Source organism: Cuculus canorus, chromosome 3 (genome assembly GCF_017976375.1).
Source record: "Cuculus canorus isolate bCucCan1 chromosome 3, bCucCan1.pri, whole genome shotgun sequence".
In the NCBI taxonomy this organism is placed as follows: domain Eukaryota; kingdom Metazoa; phylum Chordata; class Aves; order Cuculiformes; family Cuculidae; genus Cuculus; species Cuculus canorus.
This window is the reverse complement of record NC_071403.1, coordinates 6,604,037-6,629,539: the sequence shown is the minus strand read 5'-3', so window position 1 is coordinate 6,629,539 and position 25,503 is coordinate 6,604,037. Positions and strand designations below refer to the sequence as shown.

The window sequence follows — 25,503 nt, the reverse complement described above, 5'->3', positions numbered from 1 at the left end:
TTAGAAGGTTATTGAAGATGTCTTCTATTGTCTTAATCACTGGCCTTTTGGTCTTAGCCAGCTTCTGTTGAGATGACATCATTTTTTCTTTAATGAGTTAAAAAGAAAACTTAAGCCACGCTTATTGGACTTCTTTAAATGAGAAGTTCTCTTTTAAATTTAAAGAGTATTTAATAATTTAATTCATTTAGTTAGATATGTAACTGAGTGTTGCTGTGCTTATAACAGATAAAGAACATGGCCACAAAAATTGTTTTACTGAACAATCTTAACTTATTGATTTTCAACCTGTTTTGGTTTTTTTTTCCCTTTTTGATTTAGTTTCTTCAAGTAATCTTTCAAGTGAAAGATTGTACAAAAAAAAAGTAGAAATAATGAATGATTTCAAGTAGAATAAAGGATTATTTCAAGTAGAAATAATGCTGCTTAATTAAGAACTATAATTCTTTAATAGAATGTCAACAGATGCCAACATTTTACAGCACCGTTAATGTACGACCTGTTTTTACTGCTTTTGTTGGGAGCCATTTCTTAGAAATATTGATTTTGATACACTGCATCTAAATCTACGCATTTAAAGGAAGTGTCTCAGTTAGGACTCTAATCAACTCTATGATCTCTCCGCAGGCAGTGAACAGAAACCTCCATCTTTAGGTGGAAACTGCTATCATAAGTGCATCTTAGGGTGATGAAAAATACATTAAAATACATAGATAGACAGAAAGGTATTGAAAGCTGAAAGAAGTATATTGGAGAAGTGTGAAAGAAACAAATAATATGAAAACTATTCGTAGATGTAAACTACATTCTGTAATTCTATGGACTTATGAAATACAACAACAGCTACTGGGTAATTGTCTAGAAAATTATATGAGGACCGTAGTATGGCTAAACCACATTTCAACATGGTGTAGAGAGTAGTGTAGCAGCAGCCACAGTCAGAGCCCTTGGTACTAAAGTTTAGTTATCAGTGGAGTTCAACCCTTTCTTGCCAGTGAAGTCTATTCATAGGCTTATTTCAGTGCTGAATGATCAGCCAGATTTATTTTCTGTAACCCATGGTTCTACCATGCCTCTTCTGAAAAGATAATAATCTCTATCAGCTTGACAAGCTGCACTACTGCAAATATGCAGGGACTGGTGTGCCAATATGGAGTTAAGGTAATTTTTTTACGTTGGTTTTATCCAATACTAAATGATTGCATGTGACAAATAGATTTATGTTAGGCTTCATGTGTGTATCAACCTATCTTGTACCTCTACTTGACCTGGATCCAGTCTGGGTGATCATATTTCACCCTTATGTACAGGTATTTCTACCTTGTTTTAGAAAAAAGACAGTGTTATTAACTTTCTGACACAATTACAAATTAAGTATTTTTTTTTTACTTCCTCAGCATGTGTCTAAACATTTCATCTATATATCACCAGTTCTTGAGTACCATACTGGTCAAGATAACTTTTCTGGGAACAGTATTCATAACAGCAGTGGTAAAAGTTCTGCAAGATTTACCTTATTTCAAAGCTTAGGTTTAAACAAGTGTATTCTGTGTTACTTCAGATGCACTGTAAATTCAATATTTAAGAAGCTACACTCACATGTACATAAAAAATTGCATCAGTTTTTATCTGAAAAATAGTGCATCTGATGAATCAATCTCTTCTACTTTGGCATGTGAATTTTCAACATTTTTGGCAGAATTCTAAATATTTTACTTAGATATCTAAGTGCAAGATTTTTTAAATAAAACTTTTCATAAAGAATTTTGCATATTGTGTAGCTCAAGTGTTTTTAGTTTATAAGTTTATCACATTTGAAGTAGATTGCTTACTAAGAGTGAATTTGCTGAAAAAATGACAAGTTTCCTGACTGCAGCTTTGCTATGTGCAATAGCATAAACTTGTTTGTGATTATGAATTGTGATTTTGAAATTCATGATACTTCTGCATAAGAAGTTTGAAGTTTCACTGGTTTTAATATTATTCTTTTTATTTTTTTTTTGTAATTTAGCTCCCTATTGCAGCTTAAACCCTATATTAAGGAACGGTGGAATTGTAAATAAAACAGGTGGTCCCGCTGGAAGTAAAGTTCGCTATTACTGCAAACCTGGGTACAGAATGATTGGTCGCAATAACGCAACATGTAGGCGTCACCAAAACGGCATGTACCAGTGGGATTCTCCCGTACCAATTTGCCAAGGTAAAATATTGTTTTCTGTTGAAAATGTTTCTATAATATCATCACCAAGAATATTTTAGAAAAAATAGATACAGCATTGCCAACACTGCTATATGCCAAGAGACACATTTATATCATAAGTTTATCCAAACACATGTTGACTTGTGATATGTGCACAGATAAAGTATTAAGAAATAGATTAATGCGGTCGCGTTCAGACTGTATGAAAAACATGTTTTCAGTACTTCTTTTATTCAGTAAAATACTCTTCTCCAAAGTAACAAGTGATAGGACAAGATGAAATGACTTGAAGTTGCAGCAGAGGCATTTAGAATGGATATTTGGAAAAAATTCTTCACTGAAGTGTTGTCAAGCGGTGGAACAGTCTGCCCAGGGACGTGGCTGCGTCACCATCCCTGGAGGTATTTAAAAGATGTGTAGATGTGGCACTTATAAACATAGTTTAGTGATGGGTTTGGCAGTGTCAGGTTAATAGTTGAACTTGATGATCTGAAAGATCTTTTCCAACCTAAAAGATTCTATGATTCTGTATCACTTTAGCTTAATCCACGCATCTCTTAAGACTAGTTACTCTCTGTCAAATATTTATAATTTTCTTATTTGAAAAGCCACACACAAACTACAGAGAAGAGGAGTAACATCAAATAGTACAAAGCACTTAAACACGGTTGGTTTTAGTTAAAAATGCTTTTTCATGTATTATTCAGTAGACAGTGGAGACTAAGGAGTTGTATGTCAGATAAGATCAGGAATGTGAGGAAAAGGAGAAAGACTGAAGATTCTGTCTATATCACAGATGGCCTATTCTAACGTGTTTTCATGTCTGCTTCTAGTCTGCTTTTTTTTTGTGGGAAGAAATGGTGGTAAAATCCATATTTAAGACTTGTTGGGACTTCTTTGATTAAAACCTGTGTTTCGCTGTTCCTTACATTGCAAGATATTAAAAGCAGTGTTTCATGTCTTCTTCAAGAAGAGTGTTTTGCTTAAAGTTCCATCAAGGATGGTTCAGATCTTTATAGAACAAACATAAGATAGAAGTTCTAATTTACACCTTAAAAAAAAATGAAAAAGGCCAACTGAGATTTGGCATGGTGCTTACTCTACTGTTGACAGCATTTTATTTGCAAGAAAAATAAATATCTGCAGATATTTGGCTACATTTGAAGAACTCAAAGGAGTACAGTTCATAACTTTTATACAGAGTGATCAGGTAACTAAATATTTGTTCAGGATGAGCATTTTCATGCCTAGATGGACCATGCGGCTACAGTTCTACTAGTCCCGGGGGCAGCTCAGGCTGCCAGTGGGCCACGAGCACGATCTGTGTATGTGTGCTTCCAGAGTCCAGGATGTCTCCTAAGCTCACATACCATAATGTGTTATGGCATGTGATGCTGTTTGACCTTCCTATAGGTCACCGAATCATGGCCTTGAAGATGGTCAGAGGGCTGGAGCACCTCCCACATGAGGACAGGCTGAGAGAGTTGAGCACATTCAACCAAGAGAAGAGAAGGGTCCCCGAAGACCTTATAGCAGTCTTCCAGCACTTCAAGGGGCCTACAGGAAAGATGGGAAAGGGCTGTCTGTGAGGAAATGTGGTGATAGGATGAGGGGTAATGGTTTTAAGGTAAAGGAGGGAACATTTAGATTAGATATTAGGAAGAAATTTGTTTACTGTTACAGTGGCAAGGCACTGGAACAGTTTTCTCAGAGAAGTAGTGGGTGCCCCATCCCTGAAAGCATTCAAGACAAGCTTGGATGAGGTTTTGAGCAACCAGACCTGATGGCAGGTGTCCATGCTCACGGTAGGACAGCTGGAACTGGATGATCTTTAAGGTCTCTTCCAGTGCAAACCATTCTATGAATCAATGAAAAGTAGCTCCAAAGAGGAATGAAATAATTATTTGTCTCTTTTCTAGATAGAAGAATTGCAGCTAAATTTACTTCAACGCTATCTTAAGTTAGATTTTTCTTTATTTTTCTCTTCTCAGAGTGGCTAGTGAAGCACTGGAATATATTTCTTGTATAAAATATGGAATTTTCATTATTGGTGGTCTTTCAGGAACAAATCCAATGAACCTTGATCAAGTATTATTATTGTGGCTTGTGATAGGTGAATAGATCAGATGACCATTCATGACCTTTTTTTCCTCTCTATTTGGCAACTTGGTTTTTTTTTCTGTATGTATCCAAGTCTGAGAATTAGGATTTCTGTGGTATGGCTGTCCCCAGTGTTTTTGACTGGATAACATAAGTCGTTTAACATGTTTTCTTGTTAGGAATCCCACTTTTAGAGATTTCTCTGTGTTCAATACCAGAAAAGGGTGACTAAATGATAAATGCTTGTGCATCAAACTTAGGGATTTTACAGTGTATGGATGTAAGACCGATGTCTGATTGTAATGCAGCCTCCAGCTGATTTGCTGTATACAGTGAATTTGTATGCTTTAAATATGAATAATACATAAGTATCTTAAAGAGGTATAGGTTTATGGATATTTTAAAGGATTGTCATAAACTTTAAATTTACTGAGTGTAACAAGAAACAAATTTCAGCCCCATGTGCAGCATTATAGAGCAACTAAAACTGCATCTCCGTTTCCAGGTGGTAAAAGGCTTTTCCACTTGTATTGGTTACCTGTTCCTTGGAAGAATTATATTTTTCTGCTCTGCAAGATAATAAAGAAAATTAAGTGTGACTTGTGTATTTTTTGTGCTCTGAATGTGCATCTCCCTGCTGAAACTTGACAGTCTCACCTAATCATTGACCTAAGAAGCATGTTGACAATTCCTCAAGCCAGAAGACTTCCTGATAGCATTCTTTAGCATTCTCCAATCATCTGAGAATCTGAGAGCTTCAAAATACTTGGATGTGGGGCAGTAGTGACACAGTTTCCACTGTCCAAAGATGATATGCCATTTCAGTCAGTTTACTTCATGTAACTTTACTTCAAACATCAAAGTATTTGCTATTTAGTGGAACTGGCTGTGCTAATATATTTTGTTTGGATACTAATGTTCTAAAAGCCATTATCAGCCTCAAGAAATTAGTAGCAGCAGGAACATTTATTTTCCAGTCCCAGTTTCTAGGGGAGAAGCAAGCAACAAATAGACTGTAATAGGAACAGTGCCAGGATGCCAAAACTGCTTCTCTGATGAGTAAAAGCAGCAGTGAGAATAACCTCACAATGTAGCAGTACAAGATTCAGCGGCAGCTGGAGAAAGAAAAACAGTAGAGGATTTGAGGTGCAACATTAAGAATGAAAGTAGTGAAGTGTGATGGGTAAACATAGATTTTTGAGGTGCCGTTGTACACTGGGCGTTGCATCAGACCTGACGTAACTGATAAACCCACCTAGGTGTGACCTGGGCATTGTACACCTTTTATTCTTTAAACTGACTTGCACATAAAACAGCCCTGAAATTTTCAGTGGTTTTTGGAAAGGTTGTTGCTAGAGGTGAAGAGCAAATGCGAACTGAAGTATCTGATTCTAACATGAACTAAATAGACCTGTGTTTTTTTTTGTTTGTTCTCAAATTCTCCTTAACCACTAAATTTTTTGAAGTTAGTTCATGTTTGAAGTATTTAGAGGGAACTCTAATAAGGTCTACCTGTACCTACAGAAACATAGATAGATAGACTGTTAGTTCTGAATTTTGGTTTTATACATTTAAATGTATGCACACTTGACAGAGAGACTGTTGTTTTGATATCAGAAAGGAGACTTGAAAAAGAAGTTGTCAGGAACTTAAATCTTAACCCAATTACATTCTGTATCCATCATTCTAAGACATGACCACAAGGCAGAAGAGAAATGAGAGGCTTGTTAGGATGGGGGGAGGCATAGTGCCTCTGGAGACATTGAAACATTGCACAGTCAGTGTGACTGGAAATGGAGAATGCATCGGTGTGATGTAATAAAACAGAGTGACAGTGGCTTTCTGTCACTTTGGCATTCAAAAAAGCATTTTGCAAGTATTAAATTCTGCTTATGGGAGAAAGGGTCAGAGTTAGTCCTAGTTGTAAGCAAGGGATCACATTGTTTACCTCATCTGGAGGATTGAGTCCAGTTCTGGAATCCTCAGCAGGAGAAGGAAATGAAACTGTTGGAATGGGTCCAGAAGAAGGCTATAAAGATGATCAGAGGGCTGGAGCACCTTCCACACGAGGACAGGCTGAGGGAGTTGGGGTTGTTCAGCCTGGAGAAGAGAAGGCTCTGAGGAGAACTTACAGCAACCTTCCAGTACCTGAAGGGGCTACAAGAAAGCTGGAGAGGGGCTGTTCAAAAAGGCTTGGAGTGGGTGTACACTGGAGAGGGGCAGATTTAGTCTAGACATAAGGAGGAAATTCTTCCCCATGAGAGTGGTGAGGCCCTGGCCCAGGTTGCCCAGGGAAGCTGTGGCTGCCCCATCCCTGGAGGTGTTCCAGGCCAGGTTGGATAGGCCTTGGGCAGCCTGAGCCAGTGGGAGGTGTCCCTGCCCATGGCCAAGGGGTTGGAACAGGATGATCTTTAAGGTGCCTTCCAACCCAAACTATTCTAAGTTTCTATGATTCTATGAATTAGAGCACTGAACCAGTTGCAGTTCTGCTGCCTGTTTTGAGCGTACCAGAGCCATGAGAAGCTACCATTCCTGCCATGGTTAGCTTGTGGGGAATGACTCCTACTGCTCCCAGAAGCAGCAGAGCTTGCTTTCATCCTTCTCCTTCTCTGCTTTCTCTAACACCATTAAGACGAGTAATCGTGGGTCTCCAGAACCCCTACCTTATCACCTCTCTCGCCCTCCTTTGTCCACAGTTACTCTTTCTGGTGGCAGGAAGCTCAGCCCTTACCCTCTGAGGGAGAAATACTCAATGAACAAGAGTAGCACTGGGAAGGGTGCAAAAAGTGCCGAGAGTTTGAGTCACAAAGGAAGCAGCTTATTTTGGAACATTGCTACAGTTCTACTTCTGTTAGTGGTTTGACAGATTCCAGATGGAAGCAAACAACTGAAATGAGCAAACCATCCATCATTTTATAATGCTTACCTCTCCTCATTATAATCGTATGCAAAGTACTTTGTTGTATTTAATTTAAACACATCAAATGTGACAACTTGGGAATACTGAAAACAAGTTTGAGAGTTGTGTCTATGGTAGCGTGACAATGTGTTGTGAAATTAATCATTTGCGTTGAATTGGGTAAATGACAATAAAATTTATATTTTTTTTTGAAAAACGCTTATTTTCATCTCTGTTTAACAGATTTCAGACAAAGGCTGTCAGTTCTTCTTCTGAAATGTATTTGTTTCATTAAAATAATGAAACTTCACAGTGTCAAGGGGAAAGGGAAAAATACCCAAAGGACTTTTTAACTGTTAAAATATTCTAATTGCCTCTTACAGTTGACTGCATATGTGGAAAAGACATTTTCATTTGCAAAATTCCGCTCTTTATTAGTAAATATTTAGTAAGAAAGCTTCCAAGCTGTTTTTATACAGTATATTTACTGAAGAACAATAAACTGGATGACAAATTCAAAGCAACCAGTGATTCTGTACACACATACGTTGATTTATAAGAACCCTTTAAATATATTTATTATAATAACGTCATGAGTTTTCTGCTCCAATTTACCATTTTGCAGAAAATAGTATCTTTTCAGAGAAAATAATGCTATGACTTTCCCTTCAGAAGTGCCACAGGGCAAACATAAAATCTTAGTAGCATTACTGATTTACTGAAGTACCTAGTGTTAATGTCTATGCATAAATAACTATTTTAAAATAAAGCATAGCATTAAAAGAAATATAAAGAAAGGATACCAATGAGTTACGTTTCTTCTTTTCATTATCAAAATCAAGGGAGCTGAGAAGTCAGATGGCAGAAGGCAATCCTGTCTTGGAAAACTTTCCTGAAAGTGTCTGAAATATCTATTTTTGTAGTTGTACCCTGCTCTAAAATTATATATTAGGAGATATTACTAAATGAACTGTACTGAGCTCTAAAAAAAAATAATAATAATTAACCTAAATGCTACTCAAACTTCACTAAGTTGACAGCAAATTAAACTTCGTGAGTCTGAAATAATAACTGCTCTCCTGGAGAGACATTCTGAAGGAACAAAAAAAAAGTGAAAATAATTAAGTTAGTAATTTCCTTCATGATATGGAAAATTAGTAAGCCTGGGATTCATGTAATATTTAGCATTCTGAAGTGAATTAGCCAAGTATGTAAATAAATCTTTAAATATCTGAAAAATGCTCTTAACTGCAGTGGAACTCTTCCCTGTGTAGTCATACAGTTAAGTGTTTTTCTCATCAGACAAAAAAATGTTAAATTGAATTCTTAAAAAAAATTGTTCAAATAGGAAGTTTTGTTTTTAGCAATGCAGGAAAGAAATAAACCCTGAGAGAACGGAAGCAGATTATTAGAAATCGTTTACGAATTTTCCCCTTCATTGCTTCTTGGACCAAATCACTGTGGATACTTTCCTGATTTTTTTCTCAGCGAATAAACCATTGTCCTTACCTAGTTTCGAAATTTCTGCCTCCATAGTCATTGGATTAAGCAAAATCAGGATTTATAAAACATTTATATTTACTATATGCAGAGTGTTTATCAATGTTTTAAATACTGTTATATCTATCAGGTTGTTGTAAATAAGATGGAAAATCAATTTCAGTTGTTATGAATGAGATATGTCAAAATTACTATTTTGTTTGTTATTTTAGGGGTGGGGCAATATTAAAAACCCAAAATTATACGAGAAAGTGCCAATTCATCTTTTTCTTTTCTTTCTTTTCAGCTGTTTCTTGTGGCATTCCTGACTCCCCTGGGAATGGTTCAGTTATAGGTAATGAATTCACTTTGGGCAGTAGATTGATATATGAATGTAATGAGGGCTTCAAGCTAGAATCTAGTCAACAAGCAACAGCAGTGTGTCAAGAAGATGGATTATGGAGCAACAAAGGGAGACCACCTGTTTGCAAATGTAAGTGAGCATGTATTTCTCAAGCATATTTCCCTTGCACTTTCTCAGGAAAATCTTCACTGGTGATGTTTAGGTTTTATGTATAGATGTGGCCTGAACTGGCTGTTCAGGAATGTATGATCATTTAGAATATAGTGAAATAGAAAAGGCCCATCAATTTATATTATTAAACCCCCCTTGTTTATCTTCTTCTAAAAATCTGAATCGAAATCATTAGTTAATTCATTTTCATGTTTATTTTCTTTTTTGACAGTAAAAGTTACAACCTATAATTATGGTTTATTTTAATATAGCTTCTAAAGCAATGAAAGGAAAAAATGTAGCTTAAAATACTAGTAATGTGAATAATTAATCTGGATAAGAATCCTTTAGTCTTTATTTTTGCCTTCTGCCAGAGCTAGCCACAAGTTCTGGCTCATCTACCACATGGCTCATCGACCACATGACATGGCCTCTCATTTGCAATGGGCCACCACTGCCTTTCTTTGTACTCCATCAAAGCAATAATTAACTGAGCCCGACTTCAAGTATGTGACTTGAAATATCCATTATGACATAATCTTAAATCATTAGTTGCTATAATGCTATACTTAAAATTCTTGAGTGTTAGCTCAGAATCTTGAACTACCCAACAGTATATGCACATGTTTTCCAGATTCTAAATTTGAAAAGCACTTTAAGTTTTGAACAAGTAAAATTCAACTTCTTTTAAGAGAAAGAGTAGAGTGGTGTGAATATAAGAATTGTGAAATTATATGTGATTGTAAAATGATTTTCATTTCTTTGAAATAATTGATAGTAAAAAACTGTTAGAAAATATTAATGAAAGTTACTTCAAGAGATCTTCTAAACAGTCCTGGATAGTGATTGTGTAATCTAATCTCAAAGACCTTCCTGACTACCCTATTTCAGCAACTGCTTTTTTTCCCCCCTCTTCATTTTTTTTTTCCTGTTATGTATAACCTGGATCTATTTTTCCTTAGTATAAAATCATTATTTCATTTTGTATCCGCAATGGACAAAACCAACCTATTTTAGTCTTCTTTCATTCTTTTTAATATTTGTGAAAACTATTGCTTTTAGTAGTGTGGAGGACAGACACTCATCCAGCTGCTCACACACTCCTCTTTTTCAACCAGACAGGGGACAACAATAGGGTGAAAAATCTTGTGAGTCAAGATCGGTACAGCAGGACTCAACTTGGAGAAAGCTAATTTAAAATATTGCTAATTGAGATAGTATCATGTATGTTTCAGAAAAGAAAAGAAATAAAACAACAGCTTTCTCCCGTTCCTAGGGTCAACTTCACTTCTTTGCTCTTGACTCTTCCGCTCAATCCAAGCAGTGCTGAGGGATGAGGAATGAGGTTGTGGTCATTCGATAAAAAGCTTCTCTCTGCTGCTCCTTACTCTTCATACATTTCCCTGGCTGTAGCATGAGTTGTCCCCATGGGTTGTTGTCCTTCAAGATAAACTTGCTCTAGCATGGGTCCTCCATCCACTGCAGTTCCTTCAGAAAACATCCACCTGCTCCAGCATGGGCTGCAGCGTGGAAGGTTGTTCTGTCATGGTCCTTTCCATGAACTGTAGCAGAATACCAGTTCTTCTGCCTAGAGCGCCTCCTCCTCATGTGACCTTGGTGTTCACTCTGCTACCTTTAACTCTTTCTCTTCTCTTCTCTTCTCTTCTCTCCTCTCCTCTCCTCTCCTCTCCTCTCCTCTCCTCTCCTCTCCTCTCCTCTCCTCTCCTCTCCTCTCCTCTCCTCTCCTCTCCTCTCCTCTCCTCTCCTCTCCTCTCCTCTCCTCTCCTCTCCTCTCCTCTCCTCTCCTCTCCTCTCCTCTCCTCTCCTCTCCTCTCCTCTCCTCTCCTCTCCTCTCCTCTCCTCTCCTCTCCTCTCCTCTCCTCTCCTCTCCTCTTCTCTTCTCTTCTCTTCTCTTCTCTTCTCTTCTCTTCTCTTCTCTCTTCCTACTTTTTGGACCAGTGATTCTCATTAGTGTCCTCTGGACAATCTCCAATTGATCTACCCCTTTCCTAAAGGATGGTGCCTAAAAGTGAACACAGCATTTCCATAAAGTACATATGAAGAATTATTCAAAACCAGCTGAGATCACACAGACTTGTTCTGAATTCAGATCCATATGTTGAGGGAGGGCAATGCTCCAGTGTATTGAACTGCACTTCATTCTCTCAGAAAACATTGACAAGGTACAAAGAACATAAGTTGCATTATTAATCAGCAGAAATATAGACAGATTTTTTTTCTGGGAAAAAGTCCATTAAATTACCTGGGGACAGCGACTACCTTGTTAATTATTAACATTTAGCACAACTTTCAACATGAAAAAGTTTTGTTTAATACATATAACACATTTTTCTCTTCCTTTTCAATTTTTTTCGGTTTGAAAAATGAAAACTTTTACTTCCAAAACAAGAAGTGCTACGTTGAAATGCTAGCCATCTACATGATAATATTAAAGTCAATATTTGCAAAATGAATTGCTATTCAGAGGCAGGCATGCTTTACCCAGGATTTCTTACTTGCAAAGTGTGGAAAACCTCAGACAATCTGCAGAACAACCTGTTTTTCAGTAGTGCTGCTGTAAGAACAAATGTATTTAGTCTCCACAGATACATACATCTCAGTCTTGATGAGCAGCAAACACAGCTCAGAAAGGTAAACGGTTAATAAATTAGTTCACTTTATCTCAAAGTCTATTAAAATGAAGGTTAAAAATAGGTGTAGTTTATTTTCCAAAGTATCTATCTGTGATAACATAGCCTGCAGCAGATGTTTGAAACTTTCTTTTCATTGAAAGTGTTTACATCAGGTTTAAATCATGAGTACTATGATTCGTGCTGGTCATACAGCGAGACACAGGTGGATCATGGATATTAAGCACTTGAATTTAATTACATGAAATACCAGTTGACAGATAGCTATTAAGAAAGCTTAAATGAATGACAAATAAGTAACTTGCCTCAGTCATTCCTCATAGAGACACCTATCCCATGAGGAAGGGAACAAGAAACGTACCTGAAGGGCCTACAAGAAAGCTGGGAAGGGACTGTTTACAAAGGCTTGTAGAGATAGTAGTAGGGGTGATGGCTATAAACTGGAAAGGGGCAGATTTAGATTAGACATAAGGAGGAATTTCTTTACTATGAGAGTAGTGAGGCCCTGGAACAGTTCTCCGAGCGAAGTTGTGGCTGCCCCATCGCTGGAGGTGTTCAAGGCCAGGTTGGATGGAGCCTTGGGCAGCCTGAGCCAGTGGGATGTCCCTGCCCGTGGCAGGGGTCTGGAACTTGATGATCATTGAGGTCCCTTTCAACCCAAACTATTCTATGGTTCTATGATTCTATGATTCTATGATTCTATGATTCTATGATCTGTATTGCTATTTGAAAGCCTTTATCAGGGAATACTTTAAATCAGACCAACGTTCCCTTGAGCAAATGGCCATATAGTAGTAACTTTACATATGAATACAGGACACTGAAAAGTGTGCAAAAGCTTGCTACGGAAATCTGTAAATTACCGTGTTACAGTTGGGCAGACAGTTCCAAAACACATCCCATGCAAAAAGTGTAGATATATGTTACACTTCAAAAGTGAAAGAGGGCTGGCTGTTCATTAAAATCACATACTAGGATGTGAATTAGTGAGATGAAAGGACTGTATAGCTAATTTAAAATAATTTATTAATACTAAGGCAATTTGCAAATATTCAGTTGTCTGTTAGCATAAACCAACTCTTGATTTGTGGTGAAGACAAAGATGTGTGTGTGTATATATGTATAAGTTGTTTAAATACCATGCCTCTCAGGAAATGAAAATATGAGAGAGAGGGGTGAAGGCACAGAGGTAGAGTGATCAGAGAGTAGAGAAGAGAGGCAAATTAAAAGGAAAAAAATCCAGAAAATTGATGAAAAAAAGTATAGTTCACCTTCTGAAGTATCCCACAATGAAATGTGACTCTGATATCCCTAAAAAGATGGGAGCGCTCATTGATGGAAAATTGATTTCCTCTTTTATGCTTTGGCATCGACTTATCAAGCTATTTAGACCAACCAAGTGTTCCTTTAGGAGCCCTGAGTTGTATAAGCTGTCACTCAATTATCTCAGAAGAGCATATGTAGCTGGCCTGAGGAGGAGTGAACCCCCTGAAACACCTCCTGAATCTCACTGACCAGTGGCCGATCCCTGCATTTTGTCAAGTGTGAGAACTGATGTCCTTTTGCTGCTTCAAAACTAGTTTCAATCTCTTCACCTTAAAACATAGCTGGAAAATAGTGGCTTAAGACAAAATTATGAGGAACAGTTTATCTGTGATATAAAGCACGGTCCTTGACAATATATCCAAGAAATCTGGATAAATCAAACAACTTTGATCGCAAACTGTAGGTGAACACTGGTGCTTGGATGATTCTTTCCTTACTGCATGCCACATAAACTGCCTCTAATATCTTTTACCCCAACTGACATCACTTTGGTAATGCTCAGACAGACAGGAAAAGATGTGTAGTCATGATTACAAGTTTAAGGAGTTAAGTGATAACTATAGTTAGCTGAGAAACGCAGTTTTATGTGTCATCAGCATCTTTACACACCTGTAAAGTACTCTTGTGAAAAGTCTTGTTTTCAACTTTCTAAGATTAGGAAAAAAAAAAGAACATTTTTTTTGCCTGTTCTGTTTCATTAGATGTGTTTTAGATTTTGTCTGCCACTATGGAAATATAAATGCTGATTCTTGCATTGACAAGTTAAAAAGGGAAAAAAGAACACAAATTAAATTTCCCTCCTCTCCTTTGGCTGACATAATGCCTTGTTATCATTACATAAAACTTCATTATTATAGCATGATTCTAATATTTTTTGTAACTAATTAGTGAAAATTATTATTATTTAGTGTCTCACTTTCTTCTGAATACGTACTATCAAGTGCAGAAAAATAAGGTCTTCCAAAGCAGATACTGAAAGATGGAAACAGAGGAAGACTTAGCTGTCAATGCAAAATTTGGATGTGTTGCTCCCTAAATTCAGTCTAGGACTGCACATAGACATTTAAGTTATTTATTGAATAGAAAAATTCGTGCCTGAATAATATCCATGACTACTTTGTAAAGAAATAAAGTCATCTAACATTATTTGTGAGGGTCGATCCATTCATCTGAGACATTTACATTTTTTATTTATATTCTTAAATATTTTTCATCATGTGCTTGCTCTCCTGTGTATCTTTCTTGAAATTCCTGTGAAATTCCTCTGATTTAGAAGTCTATTTTTTTTTTTTCAATATTCTAGAAGGGATTTTCCTTTTTCAACTTGTACAGGAGTTTTTTGTTTGGGTAGAAAATTGCTAGAAATAAGAACAGAAGTAGTATATTTTTTCTCCTTGTGACTTGAACTCTCTTTACATTTCATGTGCTCAAGCTGGCAGATCAGAACGGTTATCTTTTGGGGAGTTACTAAATATATTTTTTAGGGATTTAGATTTTGTGGATACTTGACAGTGATTTTCTTCATGAAATAGAAATACTGATCTAAATCTCGGATTATCCCTCCACAGTGATTGAACTTCTTAGTTGATGCCATTGAAGTCTGTTCACAGATTTAGTGTTTACCTTTTCTGTGAATAAAACAGAGAAACAGTTGTTTTACAAAGTTCTTAAAAATTGAAAGAGCTCGAAAAAAGATTTGTGCCTCACTGTGTTGGTAGTAGAAAATTGCATGATGCAATAAGAGGAAAAAACTGGTGTGAGATCTGAATCAATGAAGAAGGTCATACTAAGACCATTCTGAAGCAAAAGAGATCTGTCTTTAGTATGTTTACTTCAATGACTTTAGAGAGTTCATGTTTCCTTATTCAAAAATCCATGTTCCATGAAAAGCAATCTCACTAATAAGTTTGCTTTCACAATCAATGAATCCCAGTACTGGAAAGTTCTGCTTGTTGGAGATGTGGTACAGTCCCAGTGTTTGCATTGCGAAGAATTTAAGTATTCATGGTGCTTTCAGAAGTAAATGTTAGCCCATAAGTCTTTTACGAGTGAAACATCTCTTTTTCCACGACAAAGCAACACAAAAAGAAATGTTCTCCGGGCCAGCACGAAACATTGTGCCAGAGAGTGGGAGAAAAAAAAAAAAGGACAGCAAATGTTATGATTTACTTCAATGATGCTCCTCACTAGATTGGAAGACTGAGTGTGCTCATTTGTTGCAAGCTCATAATAGACTTTTTTCTCATTATGCCAAGGTACTCCACCAATTCTCTAAAGCTAAATACCATAATTTGTAAACCAAGAGTATGAATATGTGATGTTATATCATATTTCTGTCTAAATGCATATAAAATGTACTCAGAAAAGTTATATACCATGTGTGTTGGTGCTGATATCTGGACCAGTAGATATTTCTTAACAAAAATACTGCTGAAATAGGATAACATGTTTGCATCTCTTCTTATTTGCTTTCCTTTTCATGACATTAAGTGAATCCATAACCTGGGAAACTGAGTTTGTGATTAAAAAATATTTTGGCATTTTAATTGCCTGGAATGGTGCTGTAACTGCATAACTTTATTGCTGTTTTCCATGACTCCTTTAATATACTCATTCAAAGATTTAAGTTGAGACCTTCAGTGCTTTATTGCTAATTTCTCTAACATAAAAAATTTTAAAGGACAGCTAATGTTACCTTTGCATAATCTACACATTACCAATTAAACTGTAGATAATTTTGGAAGCTATGGTGTGCTGAGCTGTAACAGTGATTGTTCAGATGGTGTTTTTGTATATAGTAATTAACTGGAAAATTATTAGAAGTATTTTTTATAATTTTCAATATGCTTGTGCAAGTATCTTGTTATATGGTTTTGATCATTGGCACTGTTCATATAGTGAACATTTTGCATAGTGAACATTTTGCTTCTGTCTTGAGCAGTAAATAGACCCAGAACATCTAGAACATCTTATAGATGCTTCTAGGATATAGATGCTATATTTTTCTGTCTTTCTTTATGGTAGGTGTATCCCATTATGGATTCCCTGCTTGTCACTCTACTAAGAATTGTCAGTATATGAGATTATCATGGTATTAAAATGTGTAACATTAATCATAATTCCAAACAATAATTATGTTTTCTGATATATACTTTATTTAAAGCAATATTGATATATTTCCATGTTAAAAATACCTGGAGAAAAGAGAACATCTTCATATCTGCAAGAAGTTGAGATCAACCCTTATAAGCTTTCATCTATATAAATGGCAATTTAAATTGTGCCCAGCCCATAATTTTCCAGCAAGAGACTGTGAGAGGCAAATTGATGCATTTCTAAACCATGTGCACAAAATCAGGCATCTGTTAATATGTTTGTTGCTTGTTTTTTTGGTTTTTTTTTGTTTTTCTTGAAGGATAAGGAAAATAATATTTCAAAATCAGTCTCAGTAAAATTAAAATTTTTCAGGCCACAGTTTTAGTTGATTATATCAATGGTATTTAGAAGTATATTGGTACTCAGTAATATCTTCAGTTAGAAATAGTACAGTCATAAATCAGAATCTCATAGTTGTTTGTCAAATGTGCTTATGACGAGATCCTAAGTGTATTTGTAGCTAAGGAAAGAATGAATTATATATTAACCTCAGTGTGGAGAGGAAACATCTATGTGGCTTATTTACGCATTCCAAAATAGCCAAGCCTCTTATCTCTAAGTGTCTTAAGATATTCCCTACGGTGAAGACTAACATTTTTAATATTAGTCAAAGTAAGGAACTTGCTTTCATCTTTGAAAGAATCATATTTCTCAATAAAACTACCGCTCGAAAGAAGAAGTGGTAAAAATGTTAAATGTGAGGAGTATTTAGTACTTTTTTAGAATATTATTTGTCTTCTGACAGATCGAGGTGCTAAGTGAAGTGCTTTAATATGCATATTATATTTGGAAAAATGGGAAAAAATGGTTATTTATAATCTTTGTGACACAGCTTAGTATCAGTATCAAATTAAATTAAATTAGTAAGTGGGAAGTTCTTTAACCTAGGAAACGAGGTTCCTAACTAGTCAGAATATTGTTATCAAGGCCAAGAGAAAGAACTATTAAGTTTCAAAGTGTTTTTATGCTGGTAATCCTTCCTAATATATACTGAAAAAAAATTGAGAAGATAGTCTACAATTTCTATTCAATGTACCTTTGTACTCTGCCATTTGGAAGTTCTTCAGATCATTTCCCCTTCATAATTTCTTACAATTCTTCACAGATGTGCTGTGGTGCCAGCTCTTTTCCCTAGATCCTACAAGTTATCATGGGTAAAGTAATTATTGGAAAAGGTAGATGTGTAATTCTAGTATTATTAAAGGTATTTTTAAAAGTGATGGAAATCTAAATTTTTACAAAAATTTTTCTTTTATCACTTTCCCTGTATTTCAATGATAGCTTCAACTAGTTTCTTTCATTGCTTGTGATAAAATTACTTTGTACTTCTGACAACATGTAAAATCTACAGAATATGCAATTATTTTTATCAGATTTATTTGCCCTTTCCTTGGTAGAATGGTGTAAATTTATTATAGCATAAATGAGAATTAAACTCTTTTTATTTCTTCAGTATAGTTTGAAGATTTTACACACTTCCTCCTAATGCTTTTGTCTCACCACTAAACACTGTGGTGATTGAGTACATTCCATGAAAGATCAGAGGTAATGATTCCTAAATATACCAAATATTTAGAAAATTCATCATATTTTTTTCTAAGCGAAGTATAAATAAAAAAGAAAAGGGGCTGAATTTCTGTAACTATTTTTGAGGTTGATTTGTTTTTTTTTCTCAGCATTCAGATTTTCTGAAGTGTTGCTGGGGTTTTTCCAAAGTATTCTTTGGGATATAAACAGTGACTGATTCATTCAGTGTTTTTCAGTATCAGGGAAATGCTGAACAATATGGTATAAGACCACCAAATACAGGTATTTTTAAATAGAACAATCACAAATAATTTCATAAAACTAGTCTAATGTTTACGCAGACGTAGCACATCAAGATAGAATTCATGTCAATATTATAAATGTAAATATTCTATGCACTTCATCTTGAACTGCAGAGCATCAACTTGAAACTGGAAAATGTTTAAAAATTGTCTATATTGTTGGTAGCCATATTAGGCCTCGTGAAATATTTAAGCTACAATTCTTTTCTATTGGTAGTAGCTGCATTCTTACAAAATCTGAAATACTGAAATCACTTTAAAAATCTCTCTAAATGTTTATTATTTTTTATCTCAAGTGTTCTAAACTGGAACACAATCGTTTTCCTGAATACCCACAGTATACCATTTTATTGCCATTAGCATATGAATGTATGGTAGCAGCTCTTATGGTAACCTGTTCTAAGAACTTCTTAGAGCTTTTCTGATGTAAATATTGTGGATATTAAAATAAAGCATCATTTGAGTATTCGCAAAAATTACATAGCATTATTTGCTTTGCCTTTTGCATCCACTGTAGCCTGTGATGGATTCGTCTCTGAAATTTTTAAGTAAACTGCACTAGAGAACGTAACTGTATGTCATTGTTCCATTGCGTTTTACTAAATGCAAACCTACTGCAAACTCTTGCTCAGTTTGTAATACTCACTGTATGATTCTTTATTTTTTCCTGGAACTTGTATTTAAAAAATGCTAAATTTTGCATTGCAAAACTGCCAGTAAGGCAAGACATATATTTTGTGAGAAACTTAAGGGTAGAATGCTAATGTTTGTGTCCTGTCTTCACAGCTGTAACTTGCCCCAGCATAGAGACTCTGCTCTCAGAACATGTTGTCTGGAGACTGATTTCTGGGTCGCTGAATGAATATGGAGCTCAAGTCATGCTCAGCTGCAGTCCTGGATATTATTTATTGGGTCAAAGACTCATACAGTGCAGGACTAACGGAACCTGGAGCATAGGCAATGAAAAGCCAAGCTGTAAGGGTAAGGAGCAGACTTGTTTACAGAATATTGTATGCTTTTTAAAACACACGTTTTATTTTACAGTTTATATTTTAAAAAAATTACTTTGCTGTCAATCTATAAGTAAGCAAGTATGAAATTTTCATTAACTTGGAATGAAATGATCTAAACTCTGTGTGTAAAGTACAGTATATTTCATACAAAAGTCGATGAAGTAGACTCTGAATCACAGAATCACCAGGTTGGAAAGGACCCACTGGATCATCGAGTCCAACCATTCCTAACACTCCCTAAACCATGTCCCTAAACACTTCATCCACCCGTTCCTTAAACACCTCCAGGGAAGGCGAAGATTAATCTCAATAACGTTCTATGTCTGACTATGGCTTGATTCAACTAAATAGTGCATAATTATTTAGAGAATACTAGGACATAATGTTATTACTTTAGAAGATTCCAGATTAGAATTAGATTAGAGGTGATATTGCCTTGATCTCTTGGATGAAACTGAAAAACTGTACTTTTGAAGAAAAGTATATACAACCTTATCACTCTCTACAACTGCCTAAAAGGAGGTTGTAGTGAAGAGGGTGTTTGTCTCATCTCCGGAGCAACAAGCAAAAGGAAAAGAGGAAATGGTCTCAAGTTGTGCCAGGGTAGATTTAGATTGGATATTAGGGAAAATTATTTCACCAAAAGTTTTGTCAAACGTTGGAACAGGCTTCCCAGGGAAGTGATTGAATCACCGGCCCTGGGGGCATTTAAGAGAAGTGCACCTGTGTTGCTTTGGGATGTGGTTTAGTGGTGAAGTTGACAGTGTTAGGTTAAGGGCTGGGCTTGATCTGAAAGGTGTTTTCCAGTCTTAATGGTTCTATTATTCTATGATTCTGTGACTTGATGATTCTATTCCACATACAATTTCTGAGATACTGGGTCAAGTCTAGCCCTTAAGAAAAAACAGATTTCTATTTTTAGCAAGTAGACTACCGTATGTGTTAAATGATTATGAATAGTGGTGGGGAATAAGAAAAAAGACAACTCATAACAGTTCAGAGTATCATATGTTAAAAATAGAGAAAATCTTTAAACAGACATTTCAAATATCTGGGGAAATTATATATATTCATGGATATAACGGCAGCCTTCCCAGACATTCGTGGAATTCTCTTGTTTCAGAACTAGAAATACAGAATGTGTTTAAACTGCTGCCAAGGTGTGATGATATCCTAACCAATTTTCAGATTTAGAACATATATTGCCAAGTGAAGCATAATTTTAAGCCCTTACTGTGGAATACAATTCTTCCATTTATTCCTGTTACATTTACTTTTTGAGAAAATGTGAGGCAGTATATTGCCTTCCAGTCTAAGAAAGTATTTTCATATTACAGTGTGTTGTTGTGTTTTTTTTTCCTAGTTATCTCCTGTGGTGGTCTTCCATCTCCACCAAATGGAAACAAAATAGGAACCTTAACAGTGTATGGAGCTACTGCAATATTCACCTGTAACACAGGATACACATTAGTTGGTTCACATGTGAGAGAATGCTTGGCAAATGGTCTCTGGAGTGGTACTGAAACCCAATGCCTAGGTAAAAAAAAACAATTTCTGTTTTTTTCTTCTGCTTTGTTTTATTTTAATCAAATGTAGTATCAAGCACTGGAACTCAGCTCATATAAAATGACCACGTTTTGAAATCAATGAAAAATAATGATGTCTTAAATCCAGACAATATTGTGTACTACATATGATTTTATGCTACTCTACTGACATATCACTTTTTATTAGAAATTAAATTATATTTTATGTTCTTGGGACGCTTTTTGGACCACAAGGGATTTTTAAGTGACTCATTTGGTTGTCTGCATTTATAGTGTTTTGCTTCTCTTTCTGGAGCAGTTGCAGGGTCTGTGATGAAACTAAACTGGAAGATGAGCTTCCGTTTAGAAGCGTGCCTGATGCATTCCAACTACAAATGACCTTTTAGCATATTGAGCATTCAGTCAAGCGTAGTAGACAAGGCAGCCCAAAGTAAAACAACACCCTCCCAAACCCCAAGATGTAGTTTAGATCTTAATATTCCCAGCCCAACACTTTCATTCCTCAGATCTGCTCATAATACTTTGCATTCCTAATACAGACAGAAGAAAACTGTTTTCTTTTTAGTCATCTTTGAGGCTCAGCAGTGAGTGTATTTGTGGTTGTAGGCAATACCTATGTGTCTAGAACCATTTATTTGCTTTGTCTACCTTCATTTTGAAGATTTTCTTCTTCTCTTATAGCTGAATGTACTCAATTGCTCTCAGGAAAGAAGGAATTTCTTCTTCTCCAGAGTTCAACCTCATTTAAAAAGCAGCTTTCTCCTCTGCTGCCTGGCCACATCATTTTAGGAGAACACATCGTAGTCCGTGTTTATCTAGTGCATTTTAAACAAAACAGTTTGACCATCTGTCCTGTGCAAGAATTAAATTGTTTTACAGAGTAAATAATTAACTGATTTGAAAAACACAGCAAAACAACTAGAGTAAATCAGAAATCATTATCCACAATAATCCATATTCCTGTTTTTTTTGCAGCAATGAAACAGTAAAAACATTGCTTTATAAGGAAATGGTAGTAGCATGAATTGTCAGAAATTATTCTCTATCCAGAACTCCTTGTAAAATTTTCAGGTAGGATAGAACAATATTTCACTGATAAGATGCATGTCTAACATTAAAGTTTTAAAATAAATTTTGATGATTAATGTCTAAATCATAAAATCCTTCGTCCCCCCACTCTGTGGAAACACTAGATTTTTAAACAGTAAATTAACATGAACATTTTGCATGTGAAAAATAAAATGTCAGCAATCTTTCTATGACTTCAATACCTTCAAAACATTGCATTAAACGAATGTGGATAGATGTGTTCTGTGATGTCATGAAGAATAATATGTTTTTGTCCTATCTGAAGAAATAATTCAAATAAAAACTGAAAAAAAAGTTTTCTAAGCATCCCTTCTTCAAACCTTCATGCTGTCTGAGGAGTCCCTGATGCTGTCAATTGTATGAAGAAGTCAAAATAAACCTCACATCTACATTTACAATAAGTCAGTGTCAATATGGATCTGTGCGAAAAATGTTTTGCATATAACTAAAGAACTGAAAATGAAAAGTTGCTGAGAATCCTTAGACACCTGTATCCATTTTTAACTTTCTCTGTTTCAATAGTATCACTGCCTTTCTTTGTTCAGGTAGACTTTAATATGATCTTTGGCCTATCAGGTTGCTGGTGCTCAATACATTATAGATATAAACAATAAGTATATAGTGTACGTTGTTTAGCTTTAAAATTCTAAGAAGAGTTACTTAGTACCACGTCAGAAACAGTATTTGCAGTTATGGAGCTCTGAGTTCATGCGCTCATCAAGGTGCCAAACTGAAACAAATGGATACAGATCCCCGAAAAACACAGAAAATCAGAGCTGCTTTTAACACACAGCAACATTTCCCTGGTAGAATATTATATTAAAAGGAAAGAAGAACATGTGCATCACAGTGACCATTGTTCACGTATTCCAGATTGATTCCTTAATTTTGCAACAGTGATGTTCATAGTACGGTTTTTGTAAAGGTAGTTTTACAATATGTCATCTCTTAAGATGTGGAGCGGTCAAAAGTAGTGACCATTGTCTCATCGAGCTAACCTTGCCTCTAAATGGCAGTTTATTATTAGTGAGTTCCCAGAAAGATGTAGTTGTTTATGCCGAGTTCTGTGAGAAAGAAATACTCGTCTATGTCTTGATAAAAAAAAATTAATTCCTTACATTTTATTTTCTATGTAAAATGTTCTGTATTAAGAAAGTTGTCATCTTGATGCAGGAAATAGTGGCATAAATTGAGTTTATTTTAATGACTACCTCTTTTGATATTTAAAGTAGTAAAGAAGTAAAATATATCTTTTTTTACCTGGAAAGACAAATTCCACCGAGGTGCTGGTTACAGGACCACTGTGCATCAGCACTACTTTTTCGCATACGTAAGTTCATCAGTTCCACAATAGAATTATTTAAGAGGTTTATATGTGTGTGAAGATACATCAGCTTCTTGCTGATATCAGTTCATCTCTAGGCTGAGGCTGAACAACATATGAAAGATACTGAAATTGCAGCTGTGAAGATCCAACAGCCCCAGATTTAAATGTGTAGGGTTTTTTTTCTAAGCCCTTTCTTCTGTTGCAAACATGCAAGATATAGTGTAAAAAAAAAGGGGCTATTACTCCTCTGATTTTTGTGGTGGGTTACAGCATTCATTGCCAGTGTAGTTAGTGCCTGACACCTGCACATAATAATATCAAGCATAAGGATATGTGTGAGCAGTCATTCCTTCTAACTAACCTGAAATACCGTGTCATCATCTGATCAATAATAATTGTGTTTAGTACTTATGTACTGCTCTTCTTTTTCAAAAACCTATACACACAAGATAATTTGGCCGCTGACACATACAAAGTAAATTATATACAAATTTCAATGAATTCTGTTTGTATTATAAATGACTCTTGCCCATGGAAGGATGGAAAATATATTTTCTTTTATTTTGACTACTGAGAAATATATTTTACCACTAAATAGCGGAGGATATTTACTGCCTAGGGTAGCCAATAATTTAGATTCAGCTAGTGTAGAGATGGAGAAGAACTGACCAGCACAGGACTTGCACAGTGAACAGTACCAATTTATTCTTGAAATCTATTTATAAACTACACACAGTGAAGCTTTTAACTCCTTGGGAAGCAGCTAATAACTTTACTAGATCCCATAGTTAGGGAAGACTGTCTCTATGTATAGCTTGAACTTCATCAATAAGAATTCATGTTTTTCTTCTCCAGGAGTGATTTCTTGTTGGATTTTGTGTGTTTCAGATTTTTACAAGTCTGCATTGGAATTGGTATCTGCCACTATTATCTTATCCCCTTGCTCATAACGAGTGTTTTATTCCTTTTTCTTCACTTGGCTACCTGTGTTTTAAATGATTTCTACAGATCTATTCCCACTTGTAATGAACAGAAGAAGCCATGCAGGAGCTAATACTGCAGTAAGAGCTGTGCTTCCCAATTATTTTTGTCTAAAAGAATTTGATGGACTTTGTTTTCCATTTGATGTATCAGTTTGACTGTATTGTTGAATGCAGCCCTGTGCTTAGAACTGTTAAATGCACAGATCTGCCTCACTAGACAAAAACGGATCACATTTAGAGCTGGAAGGTTTTTGATCACTATATAGCTTTTGCTATTTCAAAATCAGAAGAGCTCCGTAATGCAAAAAATACTCTGAGTGTGAAAGTCTGAATTTATCACATGCATGGTGCCGAAGGTTGCATTTCTGCTACTAAACCTCTTCCTGCCTCCCTACTTTCCCACAAATAAAGGATATTCACACCATGTACTGTAGGCATCTAATTTAGATGCAACTTAGAGTACAACCTAAGATCCTAAATTCCCAACAAGGTCAGTGTAACTGTGCAGGCTCCTCCAGAGAGCAATTCAGGAAAGGCAAATTTTAAAGCTAGATGAATGCCACCAGTTGTGTTTTCCTGAATTTTAAGGACAGCTTGCACTACATTTGTTTGAGGTGCCTTTAGGACTTTCCTGAAGTCTGTGAAAATCAGGAGGCAAACACCCAGGGAGTTCTGAATGAGCCTTTCCATTTCAAAGGAATGATAATGAGTCAGGGATGCTTTTTACTTACGCTGTACCTGCATGAATGTAATTCAGGACAGCTGTAGATGAAACTAGGTATCACTTTCTGTTACCCACTACTCTGTGTAGAATCGGTATATGATTTCAGGCCAGATGAGTAGGCTAATTTCTTGGGAAAAACTTTGTCAAATCCTTATTATTTGTCTCAAAAGAATGCTAAACACAATGACTGTAGTTAATGAGTACAAGTTGAAAAGATGCTAAACCCAATGATTAGAGTTAATGAGTCCAAGTCTAAGACTAAGATCCAAGTAGGTAGTACTTTATGTATTTTTTCTTAATTACACAAGGATAAATATGAATCATTAGACAAGATTTTTTTTTTAATTTCTCTCAATTACTTACACTACTGATATTTCATATCCCTTTCCCTTTTTTTTCCAAGTGTAATTACACCTATAGGTCAAAAAACACTTGCTTGTGCATGATTCATATGTGTGAGTGACTGTACATACCTGCAGGGCATAAAGCAAACTGGAAGTATTTAAGAGTTTTCTTAACACCGTCTCTGGTATTGGTGGCATTTAATCATGAACTAAAGTGTTTTCCTGGACAGATATTTTTTCTGTGCTTTTTATGACTTTCAGGTACTAAATTGTACATAAGCAAGTCAAGGACATGCTTTAAAATCTAAACTTAAATACAATC

General features: G+C 35.7%; 1 protein-coding gene across 1 annotated transcript in view; it reads left to right on the top strand.

Moving 5' to 3' along the window:
* The window catches only part of CSMD1 (CUB and Sushi multiple domains 1), a 1,155,040-nt gene that overhangs the window by 1,063,661 nt on the left and 65,876 nt on the right, over positions 1–25,503 (top strand). Inside the window, exons 49-52 of the mRNA XM_054063646.1 lie at positions 2,012–2,200; positions 8,986–9,171; positions 18,941–19,135; positions 20,531–20,704. Coding sequence (XP_053919621.1) covers positions 2,012–2,200; positions 8,986–9,171; positions 18,941–19,135; positions 20,531–20,704 — 744 coding nt within the window. The remainder of the gene's footprint in view (positions 1–2,011; positions 2,201–8,985; positions 9,172–18,940; positions 19,136–20,530; positions 20,705–25,503) is intronic.